Source organism: Camelus ferus, chromosome 1, assembly GCF_009834535.1.
Source record: "Camelus ferus isolate YT-003-E chromosome 1, BCGSAC_Cfer_1.0, whole genome shotgun sequence".
Classification (NCBI taxonomy): domain Eukaryota; kingdom Metazoa; phylum Chordata; class Mammalia; order Artiodactyla; family Camelidae; genus Camelus; species Camelus ferus.
In genome coordinates, this window is record NC_045696.1 from 56,383,328 (window position 1) to 56,408,489 (window position 25,162).

The window sequence follows — 25,162 nt, forward strand, 5'->3', positions numbered from 1 at the left end:
ATGGGATTAAGAGGTACAAACTTCTATACATAAAATAAATAAGCTACAACGATATATTCTATAGCACAGGGAATATAGTCAATGTTTTATAATAACTCTAAATGGAGTATAAACCATAAAAAATTTGAATCAATATGTTGTACATCTGAAATTAATACAATATTATAAATCAACCATACCACAGTAAAAAAAGAAAAGTGTATATATTATAAGTGTACAGTTCAGCAAATTTGGAGAAACTGACACACTTATGCAAACAGCATGCAGGTCAAGAAATAAACATTACCAGTGTCCCAGAAGCCTTTTGCATGGTCCCTTGGGTCATTATGCTCCCCAAACTCTTCCCTCAACCTCCAGGGTAACCACTATCCTGACATCTAACACAATAGATTAGTTTCACCTGGTTTTATATTTCATATAAAGTGAAATCATATACAGTACAATCTTTGTACTTGGCTTCTTTTGCTCAACATTATCTTGGTGAGAGTCATCCATATTGCTGCAGGTAGTCAGATTGTTTACTCTCATGGTTGTGTAGTAGCCAGTGTATCCACTACGATGTATTTAAACATTAAATGGTTGATGGACAGTTGAGTAGTTTCCAGTTTGGGCCTATTATAAACAGTGCTGATAAGAACATTCTAGTACATGTATTTTGGTGAATACATACATGCAATTTTTGCTGGAACTTCTGTGACTCAGGGTATGAATATGTTCAGGTTTAATAGATTCTGAACAGCTTTCTAAAGTCATTGTTACAGTTTATACTCCCACAACAATGCATGAGAATTCCAGATGCTCCCAGTCCTTCCGAACACTTGGTTTTTCAGCCTTTTTTATTGTAGACAGTCAAGTGAGTATGGAGTGTGAGCTCCTTGTGCATTTATTGTGCATTTCCCTGATGCCTAAGTTGAGTACTTCTTCATTTGTTTATTGGCTACCTGGATATATTCCTTTGTGAAGGGGGTGTTCATATCTTTTGCTCATTTAAAATTGTGTTCTCCATGTTTTTCTTATTAACTCACATCCTTTATTCTGGATAAAAATCTTTTAATGATACATGCATTGTGAATATATTCTCCCATTCTATGGCTTACTTTTCCCCTTTCTTAGTGGTCTTTTAGTGAATAGAAGATGGTTTTTGATATTTATGTAAAGCAATTTAACAACCTTTCTTTTATGAATAGTACTTTTTGTGTTCTATTTAACACGTTTAAGTTCTTGAAAATATTCTTGAAAATTCTTGAAAATATTCTCTTCCATTATATTCCTGAAGCTGTTTGACTTTTACATTTAGATCTGTAGTCCACCTGCAGATGATTTTGTTGAGGTAGGATTCAAGTTGCATATTTTCCCCATAAGGATAGCCAACTGACCCTGCACCATTTATTAAAAAGTGTCTATGTATGCTTGGCTCCATTTCTGGGTTCTGTCTGTTCTGTTCCATTGGTCTATTTGTCTACCCCTGCCCCAATAGCACACTTAAACTGTTGTAATTGCTAGCTTTATAATAAATCTTAAAATCCAAGAGGAAATTCTCTCACCTAGTCCATCTTTTCCCAGGATATTTTTGGTCCTTTGAATTTCCATATAAATTTGAGAATCAATTTCTTGAGTTTCACCAAAAAAGAAAAAAAAATTGGAATTTTTTTTTGCAATTATATTGACTCCATATATCAATCTGGAGAAATTATATCTTTACAATATTGAGTATTCTGCTACAGAAAGATAAAATATCCTTTACTTATTTAGAACTCCTTTAAGTTCCTTCAAAAATATTTTATGATTTTCCATGTAGACATACTGCATATCTTATCCTAGTGTATTAATCAGGGTTCAATTAGAGAAACAGAACAAGTAGGTGATATATGGATTTGTCACAGACAACTGGCTTATGCAATTTCAGGGGCTGGTTAAGCTTAAATTTCATTTTTAGCCACTTCTGCTCTTGAGTCATCACACCCCAAGGAGCATGCTTTTATTCTTTTATTTAAGGGGGGGCTATGATACTTTTGAATGTTAAAGGTCTGTTCTCAATAAAGCAGCCAGTTTTCCCATTGAGTGTAAGTCAGACCATGTCGTTTCTCAGTTTCAAACCCTACAATGGCAACACCTGGAGTAAATACCAAAGTCATTACATTGATCTACAATATGCACAGCATCTGGCCCCTGTTACCTCTCTGACCCCATATTCTCCTATTCTTTGCCTCATTTTCTCTACTCCAGCCACACTGGCCTCCTTGCTTTCCTTGAACACTAGGTATGTTTTTACCCCAGGGCCTTTGCATATTCTGTTCCCTTTGCTTGGAACAGTCTTTACCCCATGACTTATTTCTTATGCCTTTCGATCTATATTCAAATGTTACCTCCTCAGTGAGATATTCCCTGGCTAAACGCTACAATAGCAGCTACTACCCTGATATTCCCCATTCACTTTCCCTGTTTTACTTCTCTTTTCTGCACTTATCACTAACATTCCATTTATTTGACAATTTATTTTATTTATTTATTGCCTGCTCACCCCTCTAAGAAAGCAAGGTCCATAAGGGAAGGGAACTTTTGCCTACTTTGTTCTTTGATATAATCCCCATACCAGAACAGTATCTGATATACTGTTAGTAATTCAATAAATATTGTTAAAACAACAGACACATTTGTAACAACCTAATTATGAGAAGGGATTCTAAAAGTATGGAACTCTGTGGCCAACAGGGGATCAAGAACAGACAGATTTTAGAGGTAAGACAAGACAAAAAGGATAGTTTAGAGTGAAGGAGAACTGGAAATCTGGGGCTTCAGATGTCAGTCCTTGGGCTCTTGAATGGAGCAACCACTAGGAGGGAGAAAAAAGAACAGTGGAAAGCAACTGCTTATCTATGGCACAATTTTATGTAGAATTGATACGTACTAAAGTTAAAGAATAAAAATGGCTGTCCTCTAAGAACTTAACCTTTATTGTCATAGTCAATATTCCAGGACATTTAATTTGTTCATTCAGGAAACATGGAGTATAATCCAGGCACAATGAAGATGCAAAGATCAATATGATGTGGCCCTAACTCAAGGAGTTCATTATCTGGTAAGAGAGACAGAGCCCCCCTCCACCCAATCCAGTAAGCTGTGATGGGGTAATGGCATGTCTATCTACAATAGTGGGTACACAAAGGAGGGTGTGTCTACTTCATCTAGAAATGATACTATTTTAGGTTTGACTGCAGCATGAAAGGATTTTGTAGAAACTACTCCTATGCATTGATCCTGACCCTGCCTCATTAAATTCTGCTGACTCACACACATTGCATCCCACAGCCAGTACCCAAGAAAGACCTCATCTCTATTCACAATTCTAGATCTCTTCACCTCATTTCTGCTCTGCATCTCTCTTCCAGCACCGTTCCTGCATGGCAGTGGCCTCTGACCTCTCGATAAACCACCTATTTTTGGCTCTATGCTCAATCCTTTGGATGTGATGACTGATACAATTTTTTCCAGCTACGAACCTTAACTTTCTTTTTGGATAAGGCTTTGCAGGATCTGTTCCTGATCACTCTGCTTATTCACTTCTTAGCCCTGCCACACTATTCCCAAATGGAACTATATAGATGGCATTTATTCTAGGCCTGACTGGCTCCCCTTCTTCCTTCTTGGCCAATTACCATCAAACTGAGGCTTATAGAGAAGATCCCAGAAATCCTTATAGGGCACAGTATGAGTGAAAACTTTGCTGCAGCCAACAGGATCAGAACTGCTTTTCTTTTTCTGTCACCTTCCTTTCAGCTCCAATTACTCAAACCACACAGAAGACAGACTTGAAACAATCAATATGAAAGGAGCACAGCTCCTATCCCTGCAGCAAGGCATTATTTTTTGAAAAGCTATTTTAAAAAACCAGAATATACTTTTTGGACTTGCTCATGTTTTTCCACCCAGGTGGTGCCTTTGAAGCTCTAATGAACCTTAATCACATTTTACATAGTATCCTGAACACAGTAAGTGTTCAGCTCAGTAAGTATTTATTATTTACATTGATAAATAAACCCCACTCAGGGGATAATATAAAGCTTTCAGGTATGGAAAGAACAAAGAAAAGATAAGGATGAGTCTAATCCTTCTCAAAAGTGTGGAGATACTGAGGTCTTTTCATGATAATGAAAAATAACATGAAATCTGGGGAGTCAGAGAGATTCTCAGAAGGATACGATAATAACATCCTGGAGCACCATGACTCATATTATATGTTGGACTTTCCCAAGGCAAAGAGAACAAATAGAGCAGGGTACATGAAGTAAGTCATGAATGAGCTGCTTGAATTCACTGAACATTGAATGTAATTCAGCTCTGCCAGATTCTGCCAGAGGACTCATGCGAGGACCCTACTCAGGAAGGAGATGTGGCAGAGTGAGCTGGCCACAGGGATGGATGTTATTTCAGCCATTTACCAGCATTTGGGTTTCTGGCTGCTACTTTAGCCCAGGGTGCAGGCAGAGGAGGCAGATGCTTCCATGCAAGTTCCCAGTGCTGGAAAAGGCACTCTACCATGTGCCCTGAGCAGCTCTGCACATTCCTGCTGGGTACACCCACAGGCAGCTCTCTTTACCCAGACCACTTCTCAGGGCTGTGTTTGCAGGGAGCAACCTTGAGGGATGTGGTAACATCTCCCCTAGTCAAAGAACAGGCCTGTTATGACTCACTATACAAGTGGTGAATTCCCCAGGCTCAGGTTCCTCTCCTTTAATGGCAGCCCCTTGTGCGTGCAAGCATGATCCATCCTGGGCCCTGCATCAACCTCATGGGATGAGGGGCATGGGAACCAGCACAAATCGAACATGAAGCTCTGACTACTACTTTTTTCATGAATAATATAGTACTTTGTTTCTGACCCAAGAGTCTCGTGTCTTTTGCTAGCAGAAAGCTACAAGTAGTAACTTACACAATTCTTGTTACTCAAACTTCTTGATTTCCCAGATAGGAAAATCCCAGATACTGGGGGTTATTGTGGGAATGCTACCCTCAATTCTGAGAAGTAACAATATGTAAATAACTACCATCCACAATCATTACCACAAGTGCTGGTGAGAAAAGGTCTTAGAATAAAAGATGGTCCTTAGTCGAAGAAGTTTAGCTTCATGCAGAACTTATGACATTGCCCTCATTTTATGCAATTCAGAAGGGGCACTAGGAGAGCTTCCCTTTTGACCTGAAAGATCGGCTTTGCTTCCAGAGTTAAATTATTATGGTCCTTATTAAACTGCATGAGGAATTTAGAAAAAAAAAGAGTGCATTCTTCTGTGTCAGTAATTAATACCTACACAACTATCAGATGGGTTTCAAGTCACCTAGCAGGGTTCTTTGGAAAAGGACATCAGATACGGTGCCCATTTTCCCTCATGAGAACCTTCTCAGAAAAATAAGAATGTTTGTAGAGTATTATTTTAATAGCTTTATTGAATAAACTGGTTTTTTTCAAAGTGCATTATTTGTTAAGTTTTGATGTATGTATATACCTGTGAAATATTCACCACAGTCAAGGTAATGAACATCTCCATCACCCTCCAAAGTTTCCACATGTCCCTTGGTCATCCCTCCTTCCTACCCTTCTGTGCTACCCACCACCTGTAGGCAACCACTCATCTGATTTCTGTCACTACAGATTAGTTAACAATAGATTAATTTTCTAGAATTTTATATAACAGGTATTATATAGTATGTAGTCTTTTTTGTCTTTTTTCACTCAGCATAATTATTTTGATATTCACCTATGTTGTTTCAAGTATTAATTATTTTATTCCATTGTATGGATATACCACAATTTGTTTATCCATTCACCTGTTGATGGATATTTGTGCTATTTCTAGTTTTTGGCTATTACAAAGAAAGCTGTTATGAATATGGTATACAAGTCTTTATACAGAAATATAGTTTCATTTCTCTGAGTAAAAACCTAAGAGCAGAATGACTGGATTGTACAGTAGGCATATGTTGAACTTTTAAAGAAACTGTCAAACTGTTTTCTAAAGTGGTTGTACCATATTACCTTCCCACCAGCAGTATATGCTAACACTTGATTTAGTCAGTCTTTTAAAATTCTAACCATAGGTGTATAGTAGTATTTCATTGTGGTTTTAATTTGCATTTCCCTAATGACTAACAGTGTTAAACATCTTTTCACATGTTTATTTGCCATCCATATATCTTCTTTGGTGAAGTGTCTGTTCAAATCTTTCATTCGTTTTTTGTTGGATTGTTTCTTATTATCAAATTTTAGTGTTATTTATATATTCTGGATACAAGTTCTTTATCAGATACATGACTTGCAGATATTTCCTTCCAGTCTATGGCTTTCTTTTTATTTTCTTAAGATTCTCTTTAGAATAAAATGTTTTTAAGTTTAATGAAGTCCAATTTATCAGTGTTTTCTTTTATGGATTGTGCTTTTATTGTTGTATCTAATAAATCTTTCTTTGAGAAGTTTTACAGTGTTAGATTTTACAGGTAGGGCTATGATCCATTTTGAGGTAATTTCTGAATATAGTGCAAAATGTAGATCAAAGCTCATTTTTGCATATGGATACCCAATTGCTTCAGCACCATGTGTTGAAAAGACTCACTGTCCCTTCTCCACTGAACTGCTTTTGCACCTTTATTGAAAAGCAGTTCTCTATATATGCATAGGTTTATTCCTGGATTTTATTCTGTTCTGTTGATATATATGCTTTTCTTTACCCAATACTGAACTGTCTTAATTACTATAGCTTTGTAATGTCTTAAAATTGGGTGGTCCTAGTCCTCCAACTTTATTCTTTATTAAAGTTGTTTTGGCTCTTCTAGGTCCTTCATACTTCTGTACGAATTGTACAACCAGCTTGTCAATTTATAAAAAAGCAAAACAAAACAAAAAATGGCCAGCTGGAATTGTGACTGTGATTGGGGTTAGTCTATTAGGGAAGACTTAACAATTTTGAGTCTTCCAAACCATGAACACACTATCTCACCATTTATTTAGGATTTCTTTAATTTTTCTCAGCAATGCTTTTTGTAGTTTTCAGTGCACAAGTATTTCACATTGTTTGTAGGATTTATCCCTAAATATTTCGCATTTTTAATGATACTGTAAATGTTACTGCTTTTGATTTCACTTTTCAATTGTCTGTTTTTACTATATAAAAATATATTTGAGTTTTGTACATTGATTTTATATCCTGTAATTTGCTAAACTCATTGATTAGTTTTAATCATTAAAAAAAAAACAGATTCATTGAATTTTCTACATAGATGATCAGCTCACCTTAAGGTAAGCCATTTTAGTTCTTCCTATTTAAACTAGGTGGCTTTTATTTCTTTTTGTACTGGCTAAAACCTTTACTGTTGAATAGAAGTAGTGAGAACTGAAATCTTGTTTCTAATCATTATGGGAAAGCATTCAGTCTTTTACCATTAAAAATGGTGTTAGCTATAGGTTTTTTGTAGATGCATTTCATTAAGTTGAGGAAGTTCTTTTCTATTTCTACTTTGTTGAGTCTGGATCAGGAATGGATGTTGAATCTTGTCAAATGCTATTAAGATGGCCATTTGGTTTTCCTTCTTAGTTGGTAAATATGGTAGATTATATTGATTGACCTTTGGCTGTTAAACCAACTTTGCATTCCTAGAATAAGTCTTACGTTGTCATGATGCATTATCCTTTTGATATCTGGTTGTACAAGATTTGTTAAAATTTTGTTTAGAATTTTGAATCTATGTTCATGAATTTATAGCTTTTTTTCTCCTGTAATGTCTTTGTTAGATTTTGATATCAAGGTAATGCTGTCCTCATTAGAATGAGTTAGGAAATGCTTCCCTATTTTCAGTTTTTCAGAAGATCCTGTGTAGAACTGGTAACATTTCTACAACAATACAGGAACAGCCTAGGAGGGTGTCTCTGGGTCAAGGTCTCTCACAAGTATGCAGTCAAGGGGATCAATCATGGCTGCAGTCATCCAAGGCTCAAGTGGGCAGAAATCTACTTCCAATCTTATTCACACTGCTGTTAGCAGGCCTCGGAAGTTCTATTTTCAAGCTCACAGATGTGGCTATTAGTAAGTCTCAGGCCCTCCATGGCTACAGACTGGAAATACCAGTTCTCCGCCATGTGGGCCTCTTTACGGGGCAGCTTACAACATGGACGGTGGCTTCCCTCAGAAAAAGTGAGAGAGATCCAAGGTGGAAGCCATAGTCTTTTTGTAACCTTATCCCAGAAGTGATTAATAAGCAAGTCAGTAAGTCCAGCTCATACTCAAGACAAAGGAATTTAACAAGAGTGTGACTATGAAGAGAAAGGACTTATTGGACATCTTAGAGACTACTTACTGTAGCTTTTCATGACATTACCTTATTGTCCTTCTAATGTTTACAGAATCTTTAATGATAATACCTCTCCCTTCCTTATTTAGGTAATTATTTATTCTCTCCTTCTTTCCTCATCACTTCAGCCAAAAGTTGGTCATTCTTAATGATCTTCATAAAGAGCTTTTAATTTCACTGTTGTCTGTTTTCCATTTTATCAGTTTTCATTCTGATATTTATTATTCCTTTCTTCTGTTTATTTTGGGATTCATTTGGTTTTTGTTTTCTGTTTTGTAAAGTGGGATCTTTATTCTTTATAATATGGAGTTTGGTGCTCTAATTTCCCTTGAAGTACTGCTTTAATGGTATCCAACAAATTTTGATATGGTGTGTTTTCATTTTCATTCAGTTGAAAATACTTGTTTTCCTTTTGATTTCTTCTTTGATCATGGGTTATTTTAAAGTGTTCTTCTTAGTTTTCAAGTATTTCAGAATTTTCCAGAGACCTCTCTGTTACAGATTTCTAATTCAGTTCCATTGTGATAGAGAACATACTCTGTATGATTTGAATCCTTTTAAATTTAAGAAGACCTTTCCTATGGTCCAGAATATGATCTGTCTTGGTAAATGTTCCATGTGTACTTGAAAAGAATGTGATTGTGCTGTTGTTGGGTGTAGGATTATATGAAAGTCGATTAGGTCAAGTTGGTTGATGGTGTTGTTCAAGATCTTCTATTTCTTTACTGATTTTCTCTTGTAGACTACATTTTAAAATGTTATAAAAATGCAGTATCTGTGACTGAACTTGAACATTACTATATTATTTTTATTTTTTAATATATTTTTTTACCCTGGCACACACATGTGCATATGTGCACCCATACATGCACACACACATGCAGAGTCACAGTCACAAGTTTAGAGACCACAGAACTAGAATGAAATGAAGCATCTAATTGTGATGCTGTACCTCTGAACAAATTTTATTATTTTGGAAAGCACTTTTGAAACTGGGTTATTTTATCTTTCCTTGTCTGACCTTGTAAGCTACTTAATTGCAAAATGTGTTTTTATTCACAGTGCCTCTTAATGTTTTATTCTTTATGCCAAGTCATGCTCCTGCTGCGAGCAAGACAGGCAACAAAATCTTTAATAGAATGAAAGAAATACAGGTGCTTCTACCATAACACTGTTTATAAGTGTTCCTATTTTAACAATATCTATATATCAATGCTTTAAAAACCTTGCTTTCTACAAAATAGTGTATAAAAATAATGTTATGGGAAAAATAGTTTGAAGCCATAACATTTGAAACACATTTAACTTTGTAACCAGAATACTAATAAAAATAGTAATTATCTCAATCAAAATACTAGCACTTGGTAAATGTCCACTTTCCCTTGTATATAGGATCACAGCTGATTTTTACAGCCTTAAATCTGAGAGATGTAGGTCCTCAAGGGCATTTACCTCCAATAGATAACGCTGTCACCCAAATCTGCTCTGGGTCTGTGTTTTCTTCAACAATCATTTTTAAACACAAGGGAAATGTCTTCTCTGCTTCTTCATCTACTCCTGCAGCTTCATCAGACAGCTTCATGGTGAAGGTAGGATACCAGTTCTTGAAGCCATTAAAGCAGCTGCTGCTTGCACTGCCACAGTATTCTTATCTCAACTGTGAGAAAGCTTAGCCTTGAATGTTTTAAACCATTGATTTGCTGGGAGGAAATTATATATGGACCAATGATATTGTTTTCTTATTTGCCAACTGGGTACTAATTTGTATTATAGACATGTGTTTCAGCTGCAAAGATTGTATTCCATAGTTTTCTAACTTTGAAAGGTGTGATTTTTCTAGTCATTTTCTTGGCAGCAGCTACTGTTGGGATTTAAATCTCTTTCCTCCCAGGATCACTGAAAACATATTTACTGAGCACCTACCATTTTCCAGTGTGTTCTAAATGCTGGAGACAGTGGTAAGCATGACAGACAGGGTTGCTGTGTTCCTAGACTCTGCATTCTGGTGGGGGATACAGACAATAAACCTATAAATCAATAAGCATGGTAACATCAGAGAGTTACACTTACTATGAACAAAATAAAACAGGTGCTGGGATATGGAATGAGATGCAGGGGCTGGGTGGCCATTAGGTGGAGAGGCTGTCTTAGATAAAATGATCAGGGAAGTCTCCTCTGAAGACATGACATTTGAGCCAAGACCGTAAGAGGAGAAGAAACTAGGCATGGGAAGATCTGGAGAAGATTGTCAAGCAGTGGGAACAGGAAAGGGACAGGAAGTCAAAGGCTTTAAGTTGGGAGCAGGCTTAGTGTATTTGAGGAACAGAATGAAAAGTGTCCAGGGAAGCTCAGGGTATACTCAGTGCCTCACTGAGTATACACTGAGTGTAACACCTCACTGCCATGCTGAGGTTGACCCAGCAGATCAAGTCACTGCTGTTTAACAATCCCATGTCCTCCATGCCTCAAATGGCCAGTGGCATCCCAAAATGCCTGCTAGACAGATCTGACTGACTGACCCTCGTCTGAGTGCTGAACCCAGACAATGGAGCACAACACACTTGATCACCACAGTGCTGGAATGGTGTGGGGCCAGACAAGTTTGGCATCTCTGAGGGAGCGGTTGAAGTCTGGTGTACGGTCTATCCAGAAGTCACCTGTGGGCCAGGGGGAGAAGTCTGGAGTAGGGCTTCTCAGGAGGCAGCCTGGGATAGCTGAGGCAGGATGACGGTTCACAAGTGTGGGAGTAGGAGAGACGGGTGGGCCCCAAGGGAAGGCTCGAATAGTAGTGAAGGTAAGATTCTGCAAGTCCCTTCAGAAAAGGTCATCACTGTGTTTCTTTTGTTGGTCCTGGGCGCCACAGGTACATACCTGGGTGAGCCGGTAACTTTCCAACCAGTCAGAATTGTCTAGCAGGACAGTCAGGTAGTGGGGCTGCACTATTTTTGCAGAAAACTTAGCCTACCCAGACTGGCTCCAACTGTGCCACCATAAACTTTCATGTTGCTTTGGAATATTTCTTTACATGCTCTCTGTTTTAAATACAAATACCTCATCTTCTCAGAAGGACTGTACCCTCCTTTATGAGGAGAGACGCTTCACTTCGTTCTTTGGATATCCTTGCAGCAGTTAGCACAGTCCTGGGCCAGGCCTTCCTTCTTCACAAGAGGGCACTGTACCGCAAGGCCAGCACTGCTTCAGGGGGGCTTCTCACACAGCTTCATGCCACGGTAGGACCCAGGCTTGGCTGATACCAGCTAGCAGCTCAGGGAGCCAACATGATACTAACACTCTGGGTTTCATGTTTCAGACTATGGAGGATGAGAAACTAGGCATGGGGCTGCTTACCTGTTCTTCCTGCAGCGAACTGTGAAGCCCAGAAAGAAAGCTATCAAAACAAGTCCACAGCTGAGGAAAGTCCAAACAACACCCAAGAGGGCAGGAGATAATGAAGAAACGGTCTTACTGCTGTGGTGGGAAGAGGTCTGAGAACAGAATGAAGAGAAGCTGTTAGGAATGAAGGCTGTTCAACAGATCAAACATGAACTGCCCCCAGGACCTCCAGAGCTGGGACACACATGTCCTGCAGAAGCATTTCCTCCTTGTCCTCCTCTCCCTGCCACTACCACCATCATAATAACAACAACATGTGTATCTGTGCAGCCCTGACAGCTGCTCACTTACAATTGTTGTCCTGCAGAGATCATGAAGGGGTCTCCGATCCAGCTCCTGACCAGGAAAACCATCACACAATTCAGAGCAGTTTATTTCAGGCTCCATGTCATCACATGCCCCTCTTGATATGTGCTTATTCACAGTCTTGGTTACCCGCTGGTAGGTAACCAGCAGATCTTTGACGAAAACACAAGAGCAATCCAAATCTTTTCTTCAGAGGTGCCATTTTGGAGCTGGCTCCAGGCTCAAAATCTGGGATGAACAACTCATTCAGGTGGAAGCAACAGCCTATTTCACTAGGCTCCTTCATCAGACACCCTCCAGGCTCTCCTGGTCCCCTGCTGCCAGTGCATACCACTAAGAGTGGGCATCTTAGTCACCATTAGGTTGTACCAAGCGATGATGCTGGCTTGCCACCAGATGGCAGTCACTGCTCCAAGTACTCTCACACGGGTCCAGAAGGAGAGGAAAGCAATTAAACCTGTTAACAAACAAATGTTATGTATATAACACATACAAATAAACACAAACATACATAAATGCGTAAGTGGTTTATTACAGAGGTTTAAAAACCTTTTATACATTTTAACTGTACAGTTATAGTTTTATTATATATGGTTGTATACTTTATAACAGTTTTAAAATATAGTATAGGTTGAAATAAACATATTCTAAAACCTCTTCAATAAACAATACTTTAAAAACAAAACCAAAGCACATCTAACAAACTATAGATATAAAGCTCTACAGTCCCTCTTCAGATCCTTTTTATGACTCAGTACTATAAAAACTTAAGATGTATGAGGCACATCTTCCTTTTTTCCCTACTAGGAACCCCCTGCCTTCCCAAGATCTTTCCATGCAACTCAGGGCTTAAGCTCTATCTGATTCTGGGTGGTGGGGGGCCCAGGTGCCCCATGCTGTCCACGTGCATTGTCTGTTGGTTGGTCCCGAGAGCTCTTGTTCGCTCAGTGAATGGAGGAGCATTCTATGTCCAGTCAGCTGGGGTCACAAAAGACTCCATAGAACGATTTGCCAGGAGTGTTTTGTGTTTGTTTTTAAACTGTTAGACTGCCAGAAGTGGGATAGGCTACTGAGGTAATAAGAAGAGAAACTGAGGGTTCTAGGGAGTCCCACAGAGTGAGTGAGTGGCCAGAGCATGGTGTTACTTCTCTCAGAAGATGACTGCAATGTGAATACTGTGATCTAAAAAGAAGCTCTACCTTGCAGAACAAAAGTAGAAATGCAGAAAGGCTCAAATTAGCTCTGACGGAAAAGGCAGACATGTCCCTAATTCTTCAAAGCAATCTACCCCTTAACAGAGAAACAGATTTGAAATTTTATCAGGGGGAGTTTAAAAGAGGATGCCGCTTCTGCTTTGTGTTTCTGAAACAGCTTAGCACAGTTTTCTTTTATTGTGGAGGAAAATTGGAAGAGAAAAAAAAATCAATTATTATTATTTCAATAGCCACTGAATATAGGACTTGTGTTTAAGCCAGAACAATAGTGGCAGGTGTAGAATGCCCTCTTTGGATTCTGCACACTTAGACATGAACAATACAGCACCAGGTGCTGCCCATATATTGGCCTCTCATATCTTCCTGAATTATTTACCAGGCTCATTACAATGAAATCTCAAGAGAACTAAAAGCCACTATCTCCTGTCAAGACATTTAAATTCTTGTGCAGTCTGATCAGATTACTGAATGCAAAATTAAATAAATATGAAAACATGACGATCTGCATCCTAGTTTAGTTGAAATTTTAATTGCTGAAAAGACAATTTTTTTTTCCTTTTTTAAAAGTTAGACATTCCCTATTGTGCCTTGTAGCGCAGAACAATACTGCAAGCCACAGGGAGGACTATCCTGTATGATAGATTGAAAGATATGTTTTTCCTATATTAATCATACTGGCAAATAATTACACTGATATTTAAATCATTGTTAAGTCCCTGTTTGTATATCCTTACATCATATAGATGTGTGTGTATGTATGTATAAAACCTCTTTTTGTTCTCACAATAGTGTCTGTGAGGTAAACAAGACCATTCCTCATTTTCACATAAGGAAACTGAAGAGCAGAGAAGTGAAGAAACCTGCTCCAAATTTTCAGAGGAGGACTCGAATCCAGGGGTTTACAGTGCAAGGTCAATGTCCTTCTAGTACACACCCTACATGGGGCAGACACTCTGGACTGACCACTCCCAGGAAGACATCAAATGGCCTGTTAGGTTTCTTCATGTTTAGTTCCCAGAGCTTCACATCTATGAGTTCCCTGGAGTATGACACACAATAGTGTGTGCATACCAGTACTTCTCAACTGGGGCAATAATGTACCTCCAGGGGACATTTGGCAATGTCTGGAGACACTATGATTGTCAAAACTGAGAGAAGGGTGATACTGACGTCTAGTTGGTAGAGGCCAGGGATGCTGTTAAACATCCTACAATTCATAGGATGGTCCAAACAACAAAGACTTACCCAGCCCCGAATGTCAATAATACTAAGGTAGAGAAATCCAGCATAGTGGTCAACACTATGGATCTTAGAAGGGCTAACAACCTTAAGCCCAAATCATCTTTGGGAAATTTTGTGAACATGATGGATTGTCCATCTGAACATCAATTTCTGGGGGATAAATTTCTGAGTACATTCCAAAGGACCCTTGGACAGAGTGAACTCACTGGTATGGAACTTTGAGTGTTATGCCCCACTTTGGTCCAAGGATATCTAGTGTAGGAATTTTATAAACTGATACTAGGCTCCCCCATGGGGCAGATATTCACAGAGATTCACACATAAGGAGCTGGTGAAACAAGGAATGGCTTAGTCATTGAGAGGAGAGAGTTGAATGATTTCAAAAACAGTGTTGAGTGACTGGGAAAGTGGGTGGGAAGTAGTGTGCACAGCGGGTAATGGTGAGGCATCTGACCATAAGATAGATACAGAATCCAAGGCACAAGGAGAAACATCTGCCAGTCTCCTCCAAGAGCAACCTCCCTTCCCCCTCCCACACACAGCCTATAGAGGCAAACGTCTAGTCCACAGATAGTAGCACACACACGGTCAGACATTGTGGGGCTTCCTTCTCCTTCCCCTTCCCCTTCTCCTTCTTCTTCTTTTTTTTGATGGTGGGGAGGTAATTAGGTTTATTTACATATTTATTTTTGGAGGAGGTACTGGGGATTGAACACGGGATCTCATGCATGCTAAGCATGTGCTCTACCACATGAGCTATACCCTCCCCCTTATCCTATTCTTCTACAAATTAGTTCTGATTGTTGAAAACCTAGTCCTGCAATTACTGTCCTCTAAAAAGTTGTTTCTCAGTTGGTATAACGTCTGCTTCTGTTCATGAAGAATTAAACTACTTTTGGAATTGGCTTCCTGCTGTAAACAACTTGAAAATCAGGCAAAATATCTGAAACAACTCTTTTCAGACACTGGATAATAGATAGTTCAGGACTTTGGAAAGCAAATGAGGTGAACCTACAATTATATATATATATATATATATATACATATATATATATATATATATATATAATGAAATATAAATGAAATATAAATAAATATTCTTTCAATGACTATAATTCATCCCAAGTTACTGCCTGAAAAGTTTCCAGGCCATAGTACAAGGAGGAAAACCCAAAGAGAACCTAGAAATCTTGCTAAGGTAAGGAGAATAGACTAGATTTAAGAACATCAAGGCAAACAGAATTTGTGAAGCAGAGTAATAAAGAAGAGGGAGAGCAAAGAGAGAGAGTGCTTTGGAAATTTGCAGGGGATCCTCTTAGTCTTTTTCTAAGTATTAATCTAGGCATGAGTGAGAAAAACTACTTGAAGTGAAAGAAAGAACCACAGGTAGGCAGTAGCTAAACAATTTCTGGAGTTCATACAGGGCTGTAAATGTGTTCCCATCAGCCAGAGTGGAGAGACCTCATAATATATAGGACATTGGATAGAATCCTCAGAAAAAAATGGAACTAAATTAACCCTAGACTAGAAATTACTCCAGACCTTCTCTAATAACACTTAAAAGTAAGGCTTAAAAGGATCAAATTAGTCTCAAAAAACTCAATTGCATTCCAGGACAAAACCCAATGTTCTTTAAAGGAATATAACAAAATCCAGCATCCAAGAACATAAAATCCAAAATGTCCATCATCCAATAAAAAAATTACCAGGCAAGTAAAGAAGCAAAAAATAAAACCTATTCCATGCAAATGGAAAAGCCAAAAAAGCAGGTGTAGCAGTACTGATTTCAGACAAAATAGACTTTAAAACAAAGGCCATAAAGAAAGATAAGAAGGACATTTTATAATGATTAAAGGAGTGATACGAGAGAGGATATCACACTCGTTAATATATATGCACCCAATATAGGAGCACCTAAGTACATAAAACAATTACTAACAGAGATAAAGGGGGATATTGATGGGAATACAATCATTGTTGGAAATTTTAACACCGCATTAACATCACTAGACAGATCTTCCAGACAGAAAATAAATAAAGCAACAGAGAAATTAAATAATACAATAGAAAAATTAGATTTGGTGGATATTTTCAGAGCATTATACCCCCCAAAAATAGGATATATATTCTTTTCAAGTGCACATGGAACATTTTCTAGGATTGATCGTGTACTAGGGCACAAAAGAAACCTCAACAATTTTAAGAAGATAGAAATTATCTCAAGCATCTTTACTGACCACAATGCCATGAAACTAGAAATCAACAACAGAGAAACAAAGGAGAAAAAAAGGAAAGCATGGAGATTAAAAAATATGCTATTAAAAAAAACCAATGGGTCACTGAGGAAATCAAAGCTGAAATTAAAAAATACCTTGAGACAAATGAAAATGAAAGCACAACCACACAAAATCTATGGGATACAGCAAAGGCAATGCTAAGAGGGAAGTTTATAGCGATACAGGCCTTCCTCAAAAAAGAAGAACAATCTCAAATAAACAATTTAACCCATGAGCTGAAAGAACTTTAAAAAGAAGAACAAAAAAACCCCAAAAGGCAGCAGAAGGAAGGAAATTATAAAGATCAGGGAGGAAATAAATAAAACAGAGATTAAAAACACCATAGAAAAAAATCAATCAAACCAAAAGCTGGTTTTTTGAAAAAGTAAATAATATCGACAAACCTCTGGCCAAACTCACAAAGAAAAAAGAGAGAGCACAAATTAGCAAAATAAGAAAGGAAAATGGAGAAATTACAACAAATAAAATAGAAATACAGAATATCAAACAAGAATATTATGAAAAACTATATGGAACCAAACTGGATAACCTACAGAAGATGGACAAGTTTCTGGAAACATACAGTCCACCAAGACTGAATCAAGAAGAAACTGACCACTTGAACAAACCGATCACTAGAAATGAAATCGAAATAGCAATAAAAAACCTCCCTACAAATAAAAGTCCAGGACCGGACGGCTTCACCATGGAATTCTACCAAACATACAAAGAAGAACTCATACTAGTCCTTCTTAAACTCTTCCAGAAGATTGAAAAGGAGGGAATACTCCCAAACTCATTCTATAAAGCCACCATCACCCTGTTACCAAAACCAGGCAAAGACACTACAAAAAAAGAGAATTATAGGCCAATTTCACTGATGAACATAGACGCCAAAATCCTCACCAAAATATTAGCAAATAGAATCCAACAACACATAAAAAAGATTATGCATCATGACCAAGTGGGGTTCATCCCAGGGACACAAGGGTGGTTCAACACACGCAAATTAACCAATGTAATACATCACATCAACAAAAGAAAGGACAAAAACCACATGATCATCTCAATAGATGCAGAAAAAGCATTTGATAAAATTCAACACTCATTTATGATAGAAACTCTCACCAAAGTGGGTATAGAGGGAACATATCTCAACATCATAAAAGCTATATATGACAAACCTACAGCCAGCATAGTACTCAACGGTGAAAAACTCAAAAGCTTCCCACTAAAATCTGGGACAAGACAAGGATGCCCACTATTACCACTCCTATTCAACATAGTCTTGGAGGTCCTAACCACAGCAATCAAGCAGGAGAGAGAAATAAAAGGGATCCAAATTGGAAAAGAAGAGGTAAAAGTGTCACTATATGCCAACGACATGTTACAATATATATAAAACCCTAAAAGGTCCACACAAAAACTACTAGAGCTGACCGAAGAATTCAGCAAGGTGGCAGGTTACAAGATTAACGTTCAAAAATCAGTTGCACTTCTTTACACTAATGATGAATCAACAGAAAAAGAAAGTAAAGAAACAATCCCCTTTAAAATAGCACCCAAAGTAATAAAAATATCTAGGAATAAATCTAACCAAGGAGGTGAAAGAATTATACACAGAAAACTATAAACCACTGATGAAGGAAATTAAAGAAGACTTTAAAAAATGGAAAGATATCCCATGCTCTTGGATTGGAAGAATCAATATTGTTAAAATGGTCACATTGCCCAAGGCAATCTACAGATTTAATGCAATCCCTATCAAATTATCCAGGACATATTTCATAGAACTAGAACAAATCATAATAAAATTTATATGGAACCATCAAAGACCTAGAATTGCCAGAGCATTACTGAAGAGAAAGAAAGAAGCTGGAGGAATAATTCTCCCAGACTTCAGACAATACTATAGAGCTACAGTCATCAAGACAGCATGGAATTGGTACCAAAACAGACATAGAGACCAATGGAACAGAATAGAGAGCCCTGAAAAGAACCCACTAACTTTTGTTCAACTAATCTTTGACAAAGGAGGCAAGAATATACAATGGAATAAAGTCTCTTCAGCAAATGGTGTTGGGAAAACTGGACAGCAGCATGTAAAACAAAGAAGCTAGAACACTCCCTTACACCATACACAAAAATCAGCTCAAAATGGATCAAAGACTTAAACATAAGACAAGATTCAATAAACCTCCTAGAAGAAAATATAGGCAAAACATTATCTGACATACATCTCAAAAATTTTCTCCTAGAAGAAATAAAAGCAAGAATAAACAAATGGGACCTAATGAAACTTACAAGCTTCTGCACAGCAAAGGAAACCATAAGTAAAACAAAAAGACAGCCTACGGAATGGGAAAATTTTTTTGCAAATGAAACCAACAAAGGTTTGATCTCCAGAATATATAAGCAGTTCATACGACTCAATAAGAAGAAAATAAACAACCCAATCCAAAAACAGGCAAAAGACCTAAACAAGTAATTCTCCAAGGAAGACATACAAATGATCAATAGACACATGAAAAAATGCTCAATATCACTAATTATCAGAGAAATGCAAATCAAAACTACAATGAGGTATCACCTCACACCAGTCAGAATGGCCATCATTCAAAAGTCCACAAATGACAAATGCTGAAGAGGCTGCGGAGAAAAGGGAACCCTCCTACACTGCTGGTGGGAATGCAGTTTGGTACAGCCACTGTGGAAAACAGTATGGCGATTCCTCAAAAGACTAGGAGTAGACTTACCATATGACCCAGGAATCCCGCTCCTGGGCTTATATCCAGAAGGAACCCTACTTCAGGATGACACCTGCACCCCAATGTTCATAGCAGCATTATTTACAATAGCCAGGACATGGAAACAGCCTAAATGTCCATCAACAGGTTACTGGATAAAGAAGATGTGGTATATTTATACAATGGAATACTACTCAGCCATAAAAACCGACAACATAACACCATTTGCAGCAACATGGATGCTCCTAGAGAATGTCATTCTAAGTGAAGTAAGCCAGAAAGAGAAAGAAAAATACCATATGAGATCGCTCATATGTGGAATCCAAAAAACAAACAAACAAACAAAGCATAAATACAGAACAAAAATAGACTCATAGACATAGAATACAAACTTGTGGTTGCCAAGGGGGCAGGGGATGGGAAGAGATAGACTGGGATTTCAAAAATGTAGAGTACATAAACAAGATTATACTGTATAGCACAGGGAAATATATATAAGATCTTATGGTAGCTCACAGAGAAAAAAATGTGACAATGAACATATATATGTTCATGTATAACTGAAAAATTGTTCTCTTCACGGGAATCTGACACAACATTGTAAAATGATTATAAATGAATAAAAAATGTCAAAAAAAACCCTATAGCCATACATTTTAAAAATTCAATAAAAACATACAGAAATAATAGAAACAATATAATTGGCACACAAGGACTTTAAAACAACTATTATAAATATGCTCAAAGACATAAAACAGAACATAAACAAAATGAGGAGAGAAATGGACAATATAGAAAAGACCTAAATCTTTTATTTATCTAATAAAATATCTAAAATCTTTTTTATCTAGAGATCAAAGTATAATTCTAAAAGAAAAAATATACTAGGTTAGACACTGCAAAAATAAAATATTGGTTACCTTAAAGACAAAGCAATAGAAATTATCCAAAATGAAGTACGTAGAGAAAAACAGTTGATAAAAATGGAGGTAGCCTTGTGACTTATTGAACAATAGCAAGTGGTTTCTAACATACATGTAACTGAAGTTCTAGGGAAAAAGGAGAGAAAATATTTGAAATAAATAATGACCAATATTTTTTCACATTTGATGAAAAATGTTAACCTACAGATTCAAGAAGCTCAAACAACCCCAAGCAAAATAAACACTGAAACAGACACAGACACAAACACACAAACACACCAATGCACAGTATAATGAAATTACTGAAAACCAGTGATAAAGATAAAATTTTAGATGTAGTTGGATTATGTATAGAGAAACAACAGTAATACAACAGATTTCTCATTTAAATTATGTAAGCCAGAAGAGAGTGGAATGACATCTTAAAAGTCAACCCAGAATACAATACCCAGTGAAAATGTCTTTTGGAAATGAAGGTAAAATAAAGACATTTCAAAAAAGAAAACCTGAGACATGCAATACAAGAAATGTTAGAGGAAATTCTTCAGGTAGAAAGAAAAATGATACCAGAATCAAATCTGGAAAGAAGAGTGTGGGAAATGATGAATGTGTGGGTAAATGTAAAAAAAAAAAAAAAAATTGTGTTCTTTTTTAAAGCTATGCTCATCAGCATGTACAAATTAGAAAAACACGCATATACTGAATTCTCTTTTATACCCATATCATTTTTCAAATGTAACTTCCTTCGTTCATATTTTCCCAGCTGAGTTGGTACCTGCATTACCAACAATAAAGCTGAATCATAAAAAGCATCCAGGGCCATGAAGTGATGAGATGAATGTGTAAGGGGATGGTGAATACATGAAAGCAGAACTCCATGGTCACTAATTCCCTTTTCCTCCAAAACACTTTTGCTTCCAATATTCATTCACTTAATAAACTTTTTTGAACACCAGCAATGTGACAGGCATTGTTCTAGGCACCTGGAATGCTAGGAACAAAAGAAAGACCCCTACCTTTATAGAATTTGTATTACAATGGGGGAGTCAAACAGTAATCAGTGGACATAACACATACATAAATTAAATAGTATCTGGAAGATGTTAAGAACAATGGAGGAAAAGGTACGTCAGGGCAAGAGCATTTGGGAATGCCAGAGGTGGAGTGAAGCAATTCTAAATGATGTTGCCAGGTTTGTCTACACAGACCTAAAAAGTTAAAGGCGGATTCTATTTTGAAAACTATGACAGCTTTCTACATTTATCTCTCCCTTGTTATTGCAGGGAATGAGTGGTATTGTTCCTATTTTACATAGATGGATATACATACACATATACATATACACACATACGTATCTATTAGATAAAGCAAATAAGTAATTATGTTCATGTCACTGGAAACAGATTTTCAAAGTAAGAGAAAAGAGATATACATATAAAATAAATAAGAATCTTTCAATGTTTTATTTAAGTGGGAAGTATCAGTATGGACTCAGAATTTTTCTTTTCCTAAAACATTCATATTCCCTAGTTTGTTAACTGAGGTTTGGAAGTAATTACAGCCCAGTAACAATCAGGACTCCAAGTGCCCAGACTGTAGTCTCTAAAACCACTTTCACTAAAAGGACTCAAGATTTCTTTAGTGAAATGGCCAATTTAATTGTGGAGCTGGAAATATATGAGACGAAACTGGGGCATCTTGTCATATTAGAAAATAAAAAAGACCACAGATATTACAGAATCATGTCAAAGGGATGCAGAGTCAACAGGCTCCCACTGGCCAATGACAAGATAATTTGAGCATCACTAAGAATAACAATAGTAGTGCACTGAAACATATATGGCACATAGTAGGCATGCAATAAATGATTATTAAATAAATGAATGGATTTAGCATTGGTGGTATTAATAGGATATTGTTGAGGTCTACAACATTGATTTAATGGCTCCTCCATGAGGAGAGATGGTGTAAATTTCTCTTCCTTTCAAATATCGAGAAAAATTATCTTTTTTCTGGAACATTTTAATAGCATGAATAGTATGTTTCTTTCTCTTCTGGCTTCTGGGAAGCTTAGGATCAAATGTGTGGTTCACTCACAGCAACTGTGCAGTGTTAGGCTTTCTAGCTCATTTTATTATCTTATGACTATTTTCCTTTTGCCCTGCTTTCCTTACCTCTTCATTTTTCAAATCACTACATGTTTTATATTAAAAGCAGGAGAAAGGACAATTGAAGTATTAGGAATGTTTCTACCCAGTGTGAGCAAACAGATACATTATTTGAAGTACTTCGGCTTCAGGCTACCCAGTAAGAAGAGGTAAGTCAGAACCACATGCAAATTTATCAAAGCACCACCCACAGCACTGTACTAGATGTTTTACTAAGGTTCCTTCCGGCACTAATATAGTCTGAAGTATTGGCTCTCCATTAACTTTGTTAATGTAGCAGGGAATACATGGATGATTATAAATAGCAGGAAATGTAAAAGGAATTTTTAATTGCCTTTGAATGCACAGCGTTATGTCCTGGTAACAGACTTACAAACATCCTGAATATGGGTAACTTAAACTAACAGTAAAATTCACATCTATTCTTTGAGCATACATTGCTTTTAATGGGGGCAACAAGCAGGATACAAGAAGGGCAGAAGGGATTAAACCTCCCTAATCAGAGAGATCCTCAACATAAAATGACTCACCATTGTACATTTTTTCTAAGAGAGCATGAGATTATGGTGGGAAAGTATTGCATATATATGAACAGAGTCAGTCAGGGAAAGTAGGTGAAGTCACAGAATGTTGGAGGTGGAAGCAACCTCAAATATAGTAAAGTCCCATCTCTCCATTATGGGTCAGGAAACTGCCCCATAGAGGTTGGGAGACTCAGGGTCACATGGTGAGTGTAAGAACAGAATCTTGGTCTCCCAAGTTCAGTGCTCATTCTATACTACTTTTTTTTTTAATTTAAAGTATAGTCAGTTTACAATGTTGTGTCAACTTCTGGTGTACAGCATAATGTTTCAGTCACATAGATACATACACCTATTTGTTTTCTTTTTTTTTTCATTATAGGTTACTATAAGATATTGAATATACTTCCCTGTGCTATACAGAAGAAACCTGTTTATCTATTTTATATATAGTAGTTAGTATCTGAAAAATTCAAACCCCCAATTTATCCCCTCCCACCCCTTTCCCCACCCCGATAACCACAAATTTCTTTTCTATGTCTGTGAGTCTGTCTCTGTTTTATAAATAAGTTCACTTGTGTCTGTCTTTTTTTTTTTTTTTAAGATTCCATATATAGGTGATATCATATGGTATTTTTCCTTTTTCTTCTGGCTTACTTCACTTAGACTGACATTCTCCAGGTCCACCTATGTTGCTGCAAATGGCACTATTTTATTCTTTTTTATGGCTGAGTAGTATTTCCATTCTATATATATTCCACATCTTCTTTATCCAGTCATCTGTTGATGGACATTTAGGTTGCTTCCATGTCCTGGCTATTGTAAATAGTGCTGCTGTGAACACTGGGGTGCACAAATCCTTTTGAATTAGAGTTCCTTCCAGATACATGCCCAGGAGTGGGATTGCTGGATCATATCTTTTTAGTTTTTTAAGGAATCTCCATACTGTTTTCCACAGTGGCTGCACCAAACTACATTCCCACCAACAGTGTAGGAGGGTTCCCTTTTCTCTACACCCTCTCCAGAATTTATCATTTGTGGACTTTTTAATGATGGCCATTCTGACTGGTGTGAGGTGATACCTCATTGTAGTTTTGATTTGCATTTCTCTGATAATTAGCAATACTGAGTATTTTTTCATATGCCTATTAGCCATTTGTATGTCTTCACTGGAAAATTGCTTGTTTAGGTCTTCAGCCCATTTTTGGATTGGGTTGTTTGTTTTTTGTTATTGAGTTGTATGAGCTGTTTGTATATTCTGAAGATTAAGCCCTTGGCAGTCCTATCATTTGCAAAAATTTTCTCCCATTCTGTAGGTTATCTTCTTGTTTTGTTTATAATTTCTTTTGCTGCGAAAAAAGCTTACATGTCTAATTAGGTCCCATTTATTTATTTTTGCCTGGGTAGACTGCCCTAGAAGAACAACACATAGAAAAGGTTGCACACTATGATCAAGTTGGATTCATTCCAGGGATACAAAGATGGTTCAACATACGCAAATCAATCAATGTGATATACCGTATCAAAAGAAAGGACAAAAATCACATGATCATCTATTTCACTACTACCTTAAAGGACCTTTAAAGGAAGTTGTGGTTGGACTTTCACACATTTGGAACAGCGGGGGCAAAGGCCAGGACTTGGGGAGGGAAGATGGAGACTATATGTGTGTGTTTTGGGGAGTGCTGGATGGGAATGGTGACCAGAAGGCAGGCAAGTTTGATCTGAATACACAGAATGTGTGCAGGACAAGTGGAGGCATTTGAAGCAGGCAGGGTCTTAAGGAGGCCATTCAAGGGCTGCAGTTAGAATTTTGTGGAGGAGGTCAGGAGAGAAAAGGAACACTGAAAGGGAAAGAATATTCTCTTGGGAGAGTATAACTTTTGGAACTTGTACATTTTCTTCCCAACAGTGTAATACAGACTGAATTAATCTGCTTCTCAGAACCTCAGATTTGCCTTATAAAAGAGGGAGAAATGATAAATGTTCCCTTTTAAAGCCTTTGAAGTGCCTCCAATTAAATTTTCCACAT

The 25,162-nt window shown here is 37.2% G+C and overlaps 1 protein-coding gene across 3 annotated transcripts in view; it reads right to left on the bottom strand.

Moving 5' to 3' along the window:
- The window catches only part of GPR156 (G protein-coupled receptor 156), a 102,061-nt gene that overhangs the window by 51,909 nt on the left and 24,990 nt on the right, over positions 1-25,162 (bottom strand). For all 3 annotated transcript variants that reach the window (XM_032480008.1, XM_032479995.1, XM_032479999.1), the window contains exons 2-3: positions 12,025-12,496; positions 11,689-11,825 (exon numbers count right to left, since the gene is read on the bottom strand). In XM_032480008.1, coding sequence (XP_032335899.1) covers positions 11,689-11,825; positions 12,025-12,120 — 233 coding nt within the window. In that variant the 5' untranslated portion in view covers positions 12,121-12,496. The remainder of the gene's footprint in view (positions 1-11,688; positions 11,826-12,024; positions 12,497-25,162) is intronic.